This window comes from Rhopalosiphum padi, chromosome 4 (assembly GCF_020882245.1).
Source record: "Rhopalosiphum padi isolate XX-2018 chromosome 4, ASM2088224v1, whole genome shotgun sequence".
NCBI lineage: Eukaryota > Metazoa > Arthropoda > Insecta > Hemiptera > Aphididae > Rhopalosiphum > Rhopalosiphum padi.
Window position 1 is genome coordinate 25,920,192 of NC_083600.1, and position 14,533 is coordinate 25,934,724.

Consider the following 14,533-nt stretch of genomic DNA (forward strand, 5'->3'; position numbering starts at 1 on the left):
GATTAATATCAGAATAATTTAACAGATTTTGTATATTAAATATTAAAATTACCCGCTTTAAAATGTTTGAAAAGGTAATTTTTATAACTTGTTTCTTTTAACGTGAGTATTGAAAACTACAAATAAGTCTTGAATAAATTAGGTAGTTTAAAGCAACTCTAGCCTTACAATGCTATCATACAAATAATAAATAATAGTCGTTCAAGCGCTATGATTTTATATTGCTTTCAAATTTAATGTTAAAATCCTCAATACAAATATATACAATACAGCCGGTGTAGCCCAGATTGATTTTTTTTATAAATAAACATTTAATATTAACACTAAAATATAAATTTAAAAACCACGTCCGATTATATTATGACTAAAATTAACTATATATATTTATAAACATTTTAATAAAAAATACTTATTAAAATGTAATAACGGTACCTAGTAAAAATAATATTATGATTATATTAATAAATGTATGTGTAATTTATACACGTAAAATCAATTGCATTCGTTCCATAAGCTCATTATTGTACAATAAATTTTAGGTTTAATATCAGTGTGGTTCGACAATAGCCAAGTATAAGTCAAAAAATATCCAATATGGTCTCGTTTGTCCAACTTTGGTTGCTATACAAGGCATAGATTTATGGGGTTCACTTGCGGAAGTAATTATTATTTTCCTATTGTTGCGGTCTACCCTCCCCAGAGGATCGCTTGTTTGGCATTTCGATTAAGTCCAAAACTTAAGCCTTGGGACCAACCCGGTAGGTCCAGTTAATGAAATCCCTAGCAAACAATGGTCGTGAATAGAATATGAAAAAATTAAACGAAACAAAAAAAAAATCTATTGAAAGCATAAAGAAAAATAACCAAACAAAAGATGAACCATGGTAACTGTCTTAAAAAAAAAAAAAAAAAAACCCTTTAAAGCTATACGCCGACAACAATAATCTCACCTATATTATAGGCTGAAAAAAATAATATAAGCACCCGTATAGACACTAATAAGTACATAAATAATAATTCATATACACGTAAAATAGATCTGAATTATCTACATAACAAAATTATATCCTCAATGACATTCCAAAAAACATTTGAACTCAAATTGTAACTAACGTCTAACAATAATGTATGGTGAGATGGGATTGTTATCGTTTAATATTACATAAATTATGAACTGAAGCCTCTATATAGACTATAGAAAGGTTATAAACTATAATATTTATGACTTATATCGTATACTATTTTTTTGTACTTTATAATCTTATCGAACATAGTACAGTTAAATAATATTGCCATATTATATTATATTGGAGTGACTACTGACTACCACTACATACTATACAGTGTACACTATACGTATTATTTATTTTACACAAAAATAGAAGACGCGTGGCAGAATATAAATTACGAATAACGATTGTTTAAAAAAAAAGGTATCTACCAGAAAACGAGTGAGGAGAAATTGCTTGAAAGGGGTTGCGACGAGGTAAGGTCATAGTATTCGTCTTTTCGTAGAGGTCCGTGAGATGAAATATACGCTGTATGCGTTATATTATATAGGGACGATGATGAAATACTTTTTTGCACGGGTTGATTAATGAGCGTATTTGAGATGTATAATGTAATGGTGGGGGGCTCAACATTGAACATGTATCAAAATTCGAACACTGTCTGCAATATAGCATGAGGACGGTGGTTGGGATTATAGAGGCAAGTGGAAGTCGGAACAAACACGACAAGCAAAGGTAAAGGCGAAAAACAAGATGGCGGTGATGCTAAAGTCTATACCTGGGTACCTATAGCTTTTTTCATCACATCCCGCCTCATCTGGTCCAACATTGGCGTTCGCCTTTCTGCGTGTGCCGCTGTAGAAACCCGCGTGGGGACGTATGGCGGCGGCGGCAACTAGCTATCGTTAATTAATCAACCCGTCAAAGGCTTGTATATACGGATACGACTATCAATCAAACGGCTTTTGACGCTTCCCGCTTGCGCGACGCTTTGCTGCATCAGTTCCTACCGGCCGCGATCCCCGCCCTCCACCCAACCGCCCTTCATCGTTCCGATACACCCCATCCCTTAGTCACCTGCGCCACCACCCTCGCACCCGTGTGGTCTCATCGACACACAGCGCACACACACATACACTCGAGATGAACTGTTCACAGAGATAAGCGTCACCTCCCCCCTATTTCTGCATAATGTTTATAATAATATGTATAGTGCGTGATAGACATCAAATTGAATATTAGAGACTTGTTATAGTATAGTAGCACTATATAAAGATACATATTATCGTTAACCATCAACGCGTTCATCTAACGCATGCAAATCATGTGGTATACCCTTTCCAGACAAAATGAATCTTTTTCATCTGGTGATCAGTAAAATTACTTTATTCGTAATGTGTGGAATACCCGTGCATGTATATACTTTTAATCATTTATTATGATTTTTTATCATAAACATAGTTGAACTATGTATACAAAAATACGTAACACTGATCATTAAAAAAAAAATGTGTAAACACATAATTAAAATACATACCTAAATGTATTTAATATTTTAAAAGTAATGTTTATATATAAAAATCGTAATTTTTCATATTTAAATTACAATGCCTGTTTTTAAATCATCTTAGATACTGAGCGAAATGATAAATGAATCAATTTTACAATAAAATGTGTCTTTTTGTAATATATTTGTATCTTTAATCACCTTTTGGAATAATAAAAATTGTTTCACGTGTCGGGGTAGCTTATGATAGCAAATTGAATCTCATTTTAGATTTAATAAGAAAGTTAACAAAATCGATGTTTATATTTGTATGTATGTACATCAAAAACAAACATACACCGAATCAAAACCTAAATATACTTGAAATTTTTAACAAATGTTTATAATAGTATTTTCTGTACATGGTATAACTTACAAACTAATTTGTTTCAGTTTGAGCTATTTATTGTAACTATTTCAAAGTATTATAATATTTTTTGTGGGTACTTGAAACTTATACGTATATTATTATATTTTATATACACAACGACATCTTTAAAATATCTAGACAATTTTATGCTATTTCCTTTTCACACCACGAACCATCAACATCGTTCCATGGAAAGTTTATATTGACTCGGAAATTATTAACAATAATATGATATACATATTTGGTATCATAATAATTAAATAGTAATAATATGAATAATATGAAAATTACTAATAGTAATACTAAAAATATCATAAAATATTAAAATATATTTAGTAATTTAGGTTAACAGATCGTCTTAGTTCAGATACGTTTTTGGTATGCAAAATTGTTTTTTACAAGTATAAAATATGTTGTGGTAGTTTCAAACATTTGCATAGTTAGTTTAAAATTCGTTAAATTTAAATTTAAATTATACTGGTCAAAGTTTAATTTATTTTGGTATCTCATTTTAGTAGTGTAATCGAATGTAAAATGCATTCATCAATATTATTATAATTTAATATAACTTATACCATATGGTATGTTTTATATGTTTCTAAAAAAACCTAAGTCCGTTATGGTCAAATATATGAAAAAGTACATAAATGTAACAATTTTGTATCCATTATACTTACTTACTCGTACATTTCACTTTACATCATTCCATGAAGGTATTATTTTAAGTACTTCTATAGTACTACTTTTTCAATTCGAACCAGTAGTTCCTGAGATTAGCGCGTTTAAAATAACAAACTCTTCAGATTTATAATACTAGTATAGATTATATAGAATATAGATAAGTATAAACAAATCTAAAATAGCACGAATAGACAAACAATTTTAAACATTAATACTTTTTATTGGTTATGGTATACTAAACATAATAATATCAATAGTGGTATTAAATATAATATTTTTCCTTGAAAACAAATTTTAATGCCCATGAAGTTTATTTTATTTCTTAAAATAAATCATTTAATAGATTTTAACAACCAATCGCTCTTAAACGACGAAGCACGAAAACTTCTATTTAAAACTGATTGATTAAAGTATCTATAGTTTAAAGTCCAAAATGTAACTTTAAAATAAGTACGTTCTATTATAATACAAAATTAATTCGATGATTCTTAAATATGTGTTTTAAATTTTTATATTTTCAATGTAAATCATTTTACAAGACTATTAAAAATATAGATTAAACATACGTAATGTAAGTCGTTAATTTAAAAATGCTTAACTATTTGACTTTACACTTATAATTTGTATAATAAAAGGATTCATATACGTTATTATTGTTACTTCATTATTTGTTTACAAAAAAAAAATTTAAAAAAAATACATTATCCTTTTCAATTGGATCTACATTATACGGCGCAGTACTCCGTACTCGTATATAATAGTTTTATTGAAAGAAAAATTATAGTAGGTATTTACTTTGTCTCAATGTTTTGTTCGTGATAATTTGTATGTTAATAGAAAATAGTAGAAAAATAACAAATTACAACTTGGATATTATTAGGTACATTCCACATATATATAATTATATATTTTATAAACGTTGCATAATTGTATATATCATATTACTATATTACATTATTAATATACGGGTAGGTACGAGTCGTGCGTAAAAAAACTTACAGGACGAAGGACGACGATGCGGCCATTTGTTTGTCATAATATAGTGGAACGCTAAACAATATGTAAAGACTTACATGAAAAAAAACTGAATAGTCAATGAATCCTGCAACGATGACGAATCTAATAGTCTCGACTACGTATGAAGATTGAAAATGTGTTTGCCGAGGCGAAATCCGTTCGGTATTACGACGAAACACGTAGTTTTGTTCGTCAAATTGAATATTATACATGCATATACAAATATAGGAACATATTATTATTATACGCGCGAGTGCGATTCTGTAGCATACATATTATTATATATTATGCGATGTAGATATAATATATAATATTGCGTATATAGTCGTATAGGTACGTTTTTATTCCAATTGGAATTATCTCTCAGACGTTCAACGCACAGAGAACCAACAAAAACGGCGATAGTAAATATAATATATACCTATATAATATTATACAGGATGCATTCATTGAGCATATTCACAACCATGTTCCATCCTTATTAATTATGTATTTATTTAAATTCTAACCTTTTCTATGCCATTTAAGTGTGCCCCGTCGTTATACAATCTTCTTTGTTTCAGTTGACAAAATTGTATCTTTTACTGTAAATTATTAATGAACCAATAGTCAAGTGCTGATATACCTATAAATAGAAATTCGTGCGATTAATTTCTGAAATTATTTAATTTTATAAACATATTATGCTATATGCTATAGTCTATAGTTATGCATAAAGTATAAAATATTAAATATATATAGTATATTGTTTTAGTCTAGTATATTTGCTTATTATACTTGGAGAATTTTTACAAATTATAAAATCCTAATCGCTTCATATTGAAACTATGATTTTCAAATAACCGTAATTCATAATTCATAAGCCCAAACTTTTGAAAGTGTGATGGTATTTATTTATACTTAAAAATTCCAAAAATTATAATTTGAATAAATGCATGATTTATTAATAAAGTATACAATAGGGGTGAGCATGATTGACAAATCACACGCACATTACAATACTATAGTGTACAACAGTTGAAATTCTCCATACGCAATACCAGACTATCCAACGGTATACTACGGTAGTAGCAGAGATGGTAGCTTACGATTTCCGTTCACTACATAAGTTTATATGTATAGTCCGTGTATGTGTATATGTACGCACGAACACCTAAAGGGCTCAAACCCTTCTGCCTATGCTCACACCAAATATTATAATAGACTATCCGCGTCTGAGAATATTCAGACCGAATGCATATTTCATACCCATCTCGTTCTCCCTATCGTTGCTTGTCCTCTTGCCCTTGAGTACATAAAAATGATAGGTATTTTTTTAACTCATCTTCCACCTCACCGTTTCATCAGTGGCCGAGATGACATGGAATAGGGGGAAGCGAAGACAGAAATAAATCGCATTCTATGTATACTATATAATATATATTTATTTGTATACGCAAGTTTACCGCGCGACAATAATCCATATACATGAATAATGTATAGGTACAGAAACTGACGTTTTTCCTAACCTCCGCACATGTATATATAATATTATTTATTATTATCATTATCATTATTATAAGTACGTCTGCATATATCAAAATTCCATGACCACGAAAATCTGTTGAGTTGCATTTGCATATATTTTGTTATTGTGCATTTTGTATTTTATCATAAGTTTTAGGCGTTTTAGCAACGGGGACGAATAGAGTAAAACTAGGGGGAAAACAGCACATGAAGATACTGAATCGTAGCATAGAGAAAGAAGATAAGTACATAGTGAGTATAGACATATTGAGTGCTTGAATTACTTAAAATAATCGTTTTACTCGTAACATTTGTATAGCGAAAACTTATGAGTGACGAATATACCCCCGTTGTAAGGTAAAATAGAAGAGAAAAATAAAAAATGTATTACCTTCAATTCTATAATTATTTGATTTCTTTCTTCTTTAATTTATAATAATTCTATAATTTACATCAAATCTGAGTTAAAATATTTTCTTTACACTTCTACTCGTTTATAATAGAAAACATTTTTGTATACATACGTCTACGTATATCAAGTACATAAATGTTAGATAAAATTGAGATACTTTTATAGATAATTGTCGTAAACGATTTTTCAGTACCGACTCTCATATGAATAACGCCTAACATTAATTTCAGGGAAAACATTACTTCCAACAGCTTTTCTGGTCAAAAAGCTCTGCAGCTAGCTGTACTGGTATGTTCACTATTTGGGTTCAAAATCTCATGAGACTATAATTATGCTTAAAATGATGCTCTAGAATCTAGATGGACGAAATTATATCGCATCCGTATGTATAAGTCGAAATATGTTCTCGTCACAATGCCAAATAACCAATTTTTTGAATCATTCGACGACTATTAAAGGAAATTAAAATAATTCCAATGCACCTGATAATAGACACTTAAATATATTTACTATTTACACTCATTGATACATTTATATACAAAATATATTATAAATTATTTTAAAAAAGCAATGATTTTTCAAATCGATATTGTTTTATGCATAAATTATTGCTTTAAGTACCTAATCATAATTTTATATTTTAAATTTATTGTAGCGTTTGACTTTTTTCATCTCAATACCTACCAACAAATATACGCTTAAAATCTAAAAGTTAACAAATTGTATTATTTTTGTATAATAAATTATTGCTATCGATTTTGTTGCCTTTTATTATATATTCTAATGAATGGTAATTATTATGATTCATAATTTATAAACAAATTAATTTAAATTAACGAATAACACACTTAAAGATATATAATAGCACATTTATCTAATATAATGCTAATAACAGAGAAATCCCACAAAATACAAAGACATTCTGTTTTCTCTATTATCTAATATAAATAACAATATAAGGTGGAGGAGTACCTACATCGTTAAAAATATAACTAATACAATCACTCAAAAATTATTAGACGATTACTATTTATATCTCATTAATATTTGTATAATATTTATATAAACATTTTTTATCAAATTACAAGTTTACGCATACTTTGTTTGCAATCAAGATACTTATTGCAGGCAGCTTTTTGAGTTATTTCTATAAAAAATAATACAACAGTAAAATAAATAGACATGATAACACTCTAAATCAAATATGATTAAAATATATTACTGGAAATTAATTATTTAAAGTATTTAAGATTTTTATTATTAGGTTATAAAAAAGGACATTATCAAATAATTTAATATATTTTTGTTTGTTTTTTAGTAAACTTTTTACAGTTAATTTAAAATAATATCGTATTTTCAATAATACCAATTCGAATTAATTTGATATATAACTAATTAATTTTATAGATATCGAACTTATCTAGAAAGATAGAAACAGTGATATAATTTATTAAAACCTCGATGAATATTTATATTATAATTAAATTAGCATTAAAAACGTATTAAGAATTTAAGATGAATTTATACAAGCGTTTTTCACAATATCATTAAATCTAGAGGAAAAGTATAAAAAAAATACCTTCCAGCACGTGCCTGTCTATAAGCATTCTTGGTAATGTTGAATTATGTACATATAACTACATTATGTAAAATGAATGAAATATTTTATTTTTTTATACTAAAAAAAAAAAATCTCCGATGCCGATAAAATGACGCTAGTAGGGTGTATTATTCTCTACATAACTGCTATATATGTTTTTTGTTTAAAAAAATTCAAAGCATATTCTGGCATATCACAGCTAGGGGAGCCATGTTTTTACTCTCTTCATTTACGTGATTCAAATTTTTGACATGGTTTCAAGTAAATATAAATTAATATTTAGCTGGATATGATGATTTAATCGTACGCTGTGGACGAGAGCATCGAGATATTCATACATTACATTGTACGAGTTTCAATATTTTTTTATAACGGCAAATACGATTTACACATTGGTCGGAGGTCGTATTTTATAAATCGGTCAACACAAGCAAAAATAACGATTACAATTCTCTTGATAACGCTTAATTTAAAAATATTTTTAGTAATAAGTATTTACTCATTAATTGGGCAATTCAAGCAAAATTTCGTTAGTCGGTACATATCATTTTCAATAATCGATAAAATGATGAATTTCAACTATATTTAAGCATATATAATACATATGTGTTAACATTAAATGCAATTTAATTTTAGTTTTTTTTGTTTTCATGTATTTATTTACAATTAATTAAAATAGTTTTCAAATATATTTTGCAATAAATGTATGCTGAGTATTACATTTCAATTGTGATTCCTTAAAAAGCATATATATGTACACTTTACATAACACACAAATGCACTTTGCTATTTTAATTATCTATAACAGTATACTATATTGATACTTTAACATAAAATAGATTGTTTGATTCACACAACTGTTATACATTATTATTAAATGAAACTAAATAATTAATAAGTGATTTTACAAAAAAAAATATTATACTTATGAAATGCAAAAGTTTTAATGTTTCAAATCTTATTTTAAACTACAAAAATAATTGCTAATAATATTATATATTCACCCCAATTTTGAATTTCAATATGGATTATACTAAAAACAAGTCTTATTTAATAACCATAGAATAATTAAGGACATTTTAGATTATGAATTAATGATTAATCATATTACACAATATTACATATAATGCTTATATAATATCAAATAGGTACGACAATAATATGATTATGATGGAATCAGTTCGTAGGTAAATTGGAATTATTATATGTCGACTGTTGAATCGTGAATCATATTGAATTATATTGCTATTTTATCAGTATTGTAAATTGAACATTTACAGTATACACATTTGGTGTAATATTTATTATGTAATACGACATATACACAATTTGTTTGCTAGTAATACATCCAATGTGTGGTGTACGTCGGAAGCTGCTGAGATGTATGAGGAAATGAAAATGTCTTTAAATTCAATTTCTCCGGCTACTTGGCATGGTTTTCAATCGCATTGGTATTATCAACGACAGCAGGAAATTAGTTCATTTCCTGCAGCAAAATCTACCCACTCGTTTCACTTCCGGACACTACCTAGCTAATCTGCAACCCTTTTTTATATAAACAAAAACCAAAAAACCTAATGAGTTTTTTTAATAATTTTTTATTCAACTCTCATTTCAGGAAGTTTTAATGGCTCATGGACTCAGGAGAGTTTCGTACGCTACGTGCGATCCGGGATGTAAACAGTTTTGTTTCCTGGCCAGACAACCTGGTGGTCATATCAACAAACAGTACTGTCATTTGTTCGTTACAAAGACGGCTGAACAGGTAGATATATCATTTATACTTATATTTACTTTTACGTTTCACATTTTTTTTCTACGAATTAAATCACACATTACAAAAATGGGGTGAGTATAAACGTCACGGTCGTCGTGGTGTGCAATAAAACACCATTGTACTTGACAAACGAGTTACGATTTCCCCATCGGTGTCAGTAGAAATTAATGCTTACATTTCACTCCCCGGTGACGTAAGTGGGCTCAAGTGGACAGAAAACAAGAGTTGACATAAGAATAAAAAGAGCAAATTGAAATTTGTTTGTGATTTGTTTTTAGTTTTGTAAAAGTTGGCAGTCAAACGCCTCTCCCAATAATGTGTGACGTATATATCAAACTGTCCACGCGCGTAGCAATGTACTGAAATTGCATACACAGTGCGCCGGCTTGCTGATTATCAATTAATTTCTATAAATGTTTAATTGAAACTAATAAGTTTTAAAATGTTTCACTATATTTTTGTTTACCAATTTAATAATATTTTTCCAATTCATTTTGAGTTATAGATATAAATAACAATTGTTTAATTATTGATGTGCAACTGTGATAAAACATTTGAAATTCGACATTTAATTTTTTAATTATTTAACTTTAAAATGATCAAATATTTTAAAATAAATTTAAATGGTATAAAATTAAATTAACTAATATTTGAAAAAAATTTACACTAAAAATAAACTACACAGTTTTTACATAATTTGTCCTAAAAATTGATTTGTTCTGAATGAAATATAATTTGTTTCCCGAGAAACAAAATTTTGATTAAACAAAAGGGCGACACGCGATTCCGCAAAAGGGTGTATATCAATTGCACTAAAATGACCGTTTTATCTATAAGAAATCTATCGATTGTGCCGCGTATCAACTCTGCTAAAACGTTTTACATATTGATTCCGCCGGCTATCAATCCGCTGAATATTTGTTAATTATTTATTTTAAAAATAACAACATTTTAAATGTTTAATAATAATTAAATCATAAAAACAGCAAAAATAAAAATAATGAAATTAAAAAAATATATATAACAATGTTTTTTGATTATAAATTAAATAAAAACTTTGATAGATTCATTTATATAAAACTGGCATCAAACTACTATTAAAAAAAAATTTTAATTGTAAAAAAAACAAATCACTAAGTACCTATTTGAGTTACGTATATTATTTTATCATTTTAACAAATTTTACAATGCATTTAGTTATTTTTTTTTTTTACCCATAATATATGTATAATTATTTTATATTGTCCGTTATGGACGAAAATGTTTGAATCATTTTTTGAAATTTTTTATCTTAATTAAAAAAAAATACATTTACTATCGTGGTAAATTGGGTGTATGGCTTACACGATTTTATTAGTTCTTTTTAGTATCACTTTAGTAATTTGATCATGTAAATAAAACCTATTGGTTTTAATAATCACTAGTTGATGACCTTAAAAACATTAATAAATGCAAACATGACATAAAAATGACAAATAATTTCCTTAAAAAATGACAAATATTTGTTTTAAATTAATAAAAATACATTTTTTTTTTAAATTGTACTCTATTTTACTATAAAATTCTATATACATTTATCAAAACCTACAAATTACTCAAAATATTATAATTATATTATAATAATTATGACATAATAATGACAAAAATGTCCTTAAAAATTAATATAAAAAATAATATTCACTATAACACGAAAACGACGACTGTAATCGGTGAGATAAAATCGGATAGGTACTAATCATAGTCCATGGTAATTTCAAAGTTTTAAGTAAGTTATCGGCATAATGGCAATCGACAAGAAACAATAAGAAATGAACTAATGTGAAATCAGTAAAAATGTCAAAAAATAACTTAAAAAGTAATAAACACCAAAAAATGCAAAATAAAAATAAGTTATTTAAATTCACATGCTAATGAAACACATTTGTGGCCAGGAAAAAATGTTCCAAAAAATAATGCAAAATGCATCAACTTCCGAGCCCTAATAATCACTATTAATAACAAATTTGTATATTGTATTGATTCAGAACCTTTTACTACCAGGTAAACCTTAAAAATAGACCTACAATAACGCGATAGGAAATATTATACCTACCAAAAGTAAATACATCAGTAACATTCCTTCCACCTGGTATAACATTATTCATGTGTATTTCCTATGTATTATTATTAATAATAAATTATATAGGTACAATGTGTAATAATTAAATTTTACGAGAAGCTGATATAAACGCACGGCTCTGTCCATCGCGACTAAACCCTTGTAGATTGGTGGTACAGGTGAGGTAATTAACTTTCTCCACACGTGTACTCACATTATAATATAATGTATAATGTACCTAATATACAATGTACATAATATAATCCCCAATTGAGCTGTTTCAGCCTTCATATCCACGAAACCCGACGACGACTTCGCCATTTGATTGAAACGTTCTTTTTCGCAAAGACTTTTGTCCGGATTATACGATAAACGTGCCTCACTCGCCTTTATATTAGTGTGAAGATTCTCGTTATATTTTTTACTAGTATTTGGCAACAATCCACCATTAGTTCATGTCTCACCCTTATAAAAAAAATAGACGATTTACAAGCGACTTTACTATATTAAGCGACAATGATTTGTATACATGTCGCAGTATAATAACGCTTTATATATCACTCGCGTCATGATCACGTAAAAACCATACAGTGGATGTCCGACTTACACTTTTTCTATTCTCGTATCTTATAACCCTCATCGATTTTTTTCTTAATCAACTTCATCAACTTACAGTCCGTTATATTAGTTACCTGAAGTTTGAATCCATAAAATATGTGTACCACCAATCGTAATCTCATTTGCTATAATAGAACTACAATTTTTAAAGCACCACATAAAAATAATAAGTAAAATTTGTGTTTATGGATTCATAATTCGGAATAGAGACTACGTACTTCACCACAGTTACTAAAAAAAATTCACATCAATAGCATGCATTAATTAGCGTATCAAAGTCTTTAGTGAAATTAACTTTATTTTATTCTACAAATAGAATAAGAAAATAAATATTTACATTTTCTACCGGAAATTAAGCCAAACTATTACTAGAATATTTGTAATCTAAGGTCATATCCGCTTAATTGGGTTATTACATTAAAAATAAATGTTAAATACGTGGTACATTCTTTATCGCGCTTATGTATAATACTTTATGCTAGACAACTACAATTCTGTACACTAAACTAATACCGCGCGAAGTGACACATAAAAAATTTTACCAGTGAAAAAACAAGTCATTGCATTATTACTTATATATATATAAGAACGAGACGTGTGTCGAATACTGGTGTATAATCAAGGATTAGTCGACCGCCTCAAACTCCGTTGTGAGACGATAATTTAACGAACTGGTGAATACATACATAATATATAGGTTCATATATGGTGGATTGTGGGTATATTAATTGTATAGTTATTCACATGAAAAATACGAATAAAATAAGATATATAATTCGAATACACATAACAGTCGGGTTGAATATATTATAACTTAAAACGATCCATTTCTACTACAGTATGTACACTATATAAGATATATATAACTATCGTGATTCAAATTTTGCCCCTTCCTATTTTGTTTACTAATATTGTATACTTTATTTGTACAAATAAACACTACCGCCGCACGCGGAATTACCATTGTGGTACTCGAAGGCAACCATCATGAGCATGACCAACAAAAACATAAAAAATAATAGTGATAATAAACATGACTAGGGCTTCTTTAATAATGCGATTTCCGGTCTGGTCACGGAGTTAAAAACGACTCCGGGTTACTTTTGATTAGAAACGGCGTGATGCGAATCGTTATGGCAATGCTAAAACGTTTAAGCCGTTTTGCCAAATATTTACCAAACGGAACGATAAACAAATTTTGTTTATTTGGTTGTATTATAATAGACACACCGCGGGCGAGAAATCATTGCTTCCTGCAAGTACTCATTAAAATTATATAGAAAACGAGCGCGCTTGTGTTTTTAACGAGTTATGGTACACTAAATAATCACGTCCCGTGTGCCGCTCTAACCGTAATGGGTTGCCAGTAGATTTATAAATTTGTTAAGCTTCTAAGTGGTTGATAACATCATTGAATATTTGCATTTCCCCAGAATGGTAGTTAGTATAAATGAACTATAATAAAACACAAAGTTTTATAAAAAAAAAACAATATTACGACTAACTATAAAAATTATATAAATCGCTCTTTAAAAACACGAAAACATTTCATAACACTAATTTTTAAAAAGAAGAATCTAGTTACTGATTATTTTCCTAATTTCAGTTTGTACATTCAACTTATTTATAATTTGTATATATAATCATTTTATTTTTAAATTATCAAGTCTATAAAGTATTAAGTATAATTGTTTTGTCTTAAATTGTGCCATTGCGCATCGTGCCCGTTTATTAATATTAATATATAGTAAATAAATAACAGTACTAAATGGATGACCAAAATTCAAACCATAATCAAATATACCTATACTATTTAGTAGTTTCTATAGTAATTACATAGGAATAAATATAAGTAGATACATTACCAATATTATAATAATACTGGTATATATAAAAAG

The 14,533-nt window shown here is 28.0% G+C and overlaps 1 protein-coding gene across 1 annotated transcript in view; it reads left to right on the top strand.

Annotated features, from left to right (window-relative positions):
- LOC132929250 (EGFR adapter protein-like) overlaps positions 1–14,533 on the top strand; it is a 139,554-nt gene that overhangs the window by 104,373 nt on the left and 20,648 nt on the right. The window contains exon 4 of the mRNA XM_060994452.1: positions 9,761–9,907. Within this exon, the coding sequence (XP_060850435.1) occupies positions 9,761–9,907 (147 nt within the window). The remainder of the gene's footprint in view (positions 1–9,760; positions 9,908–14,533) is intronic.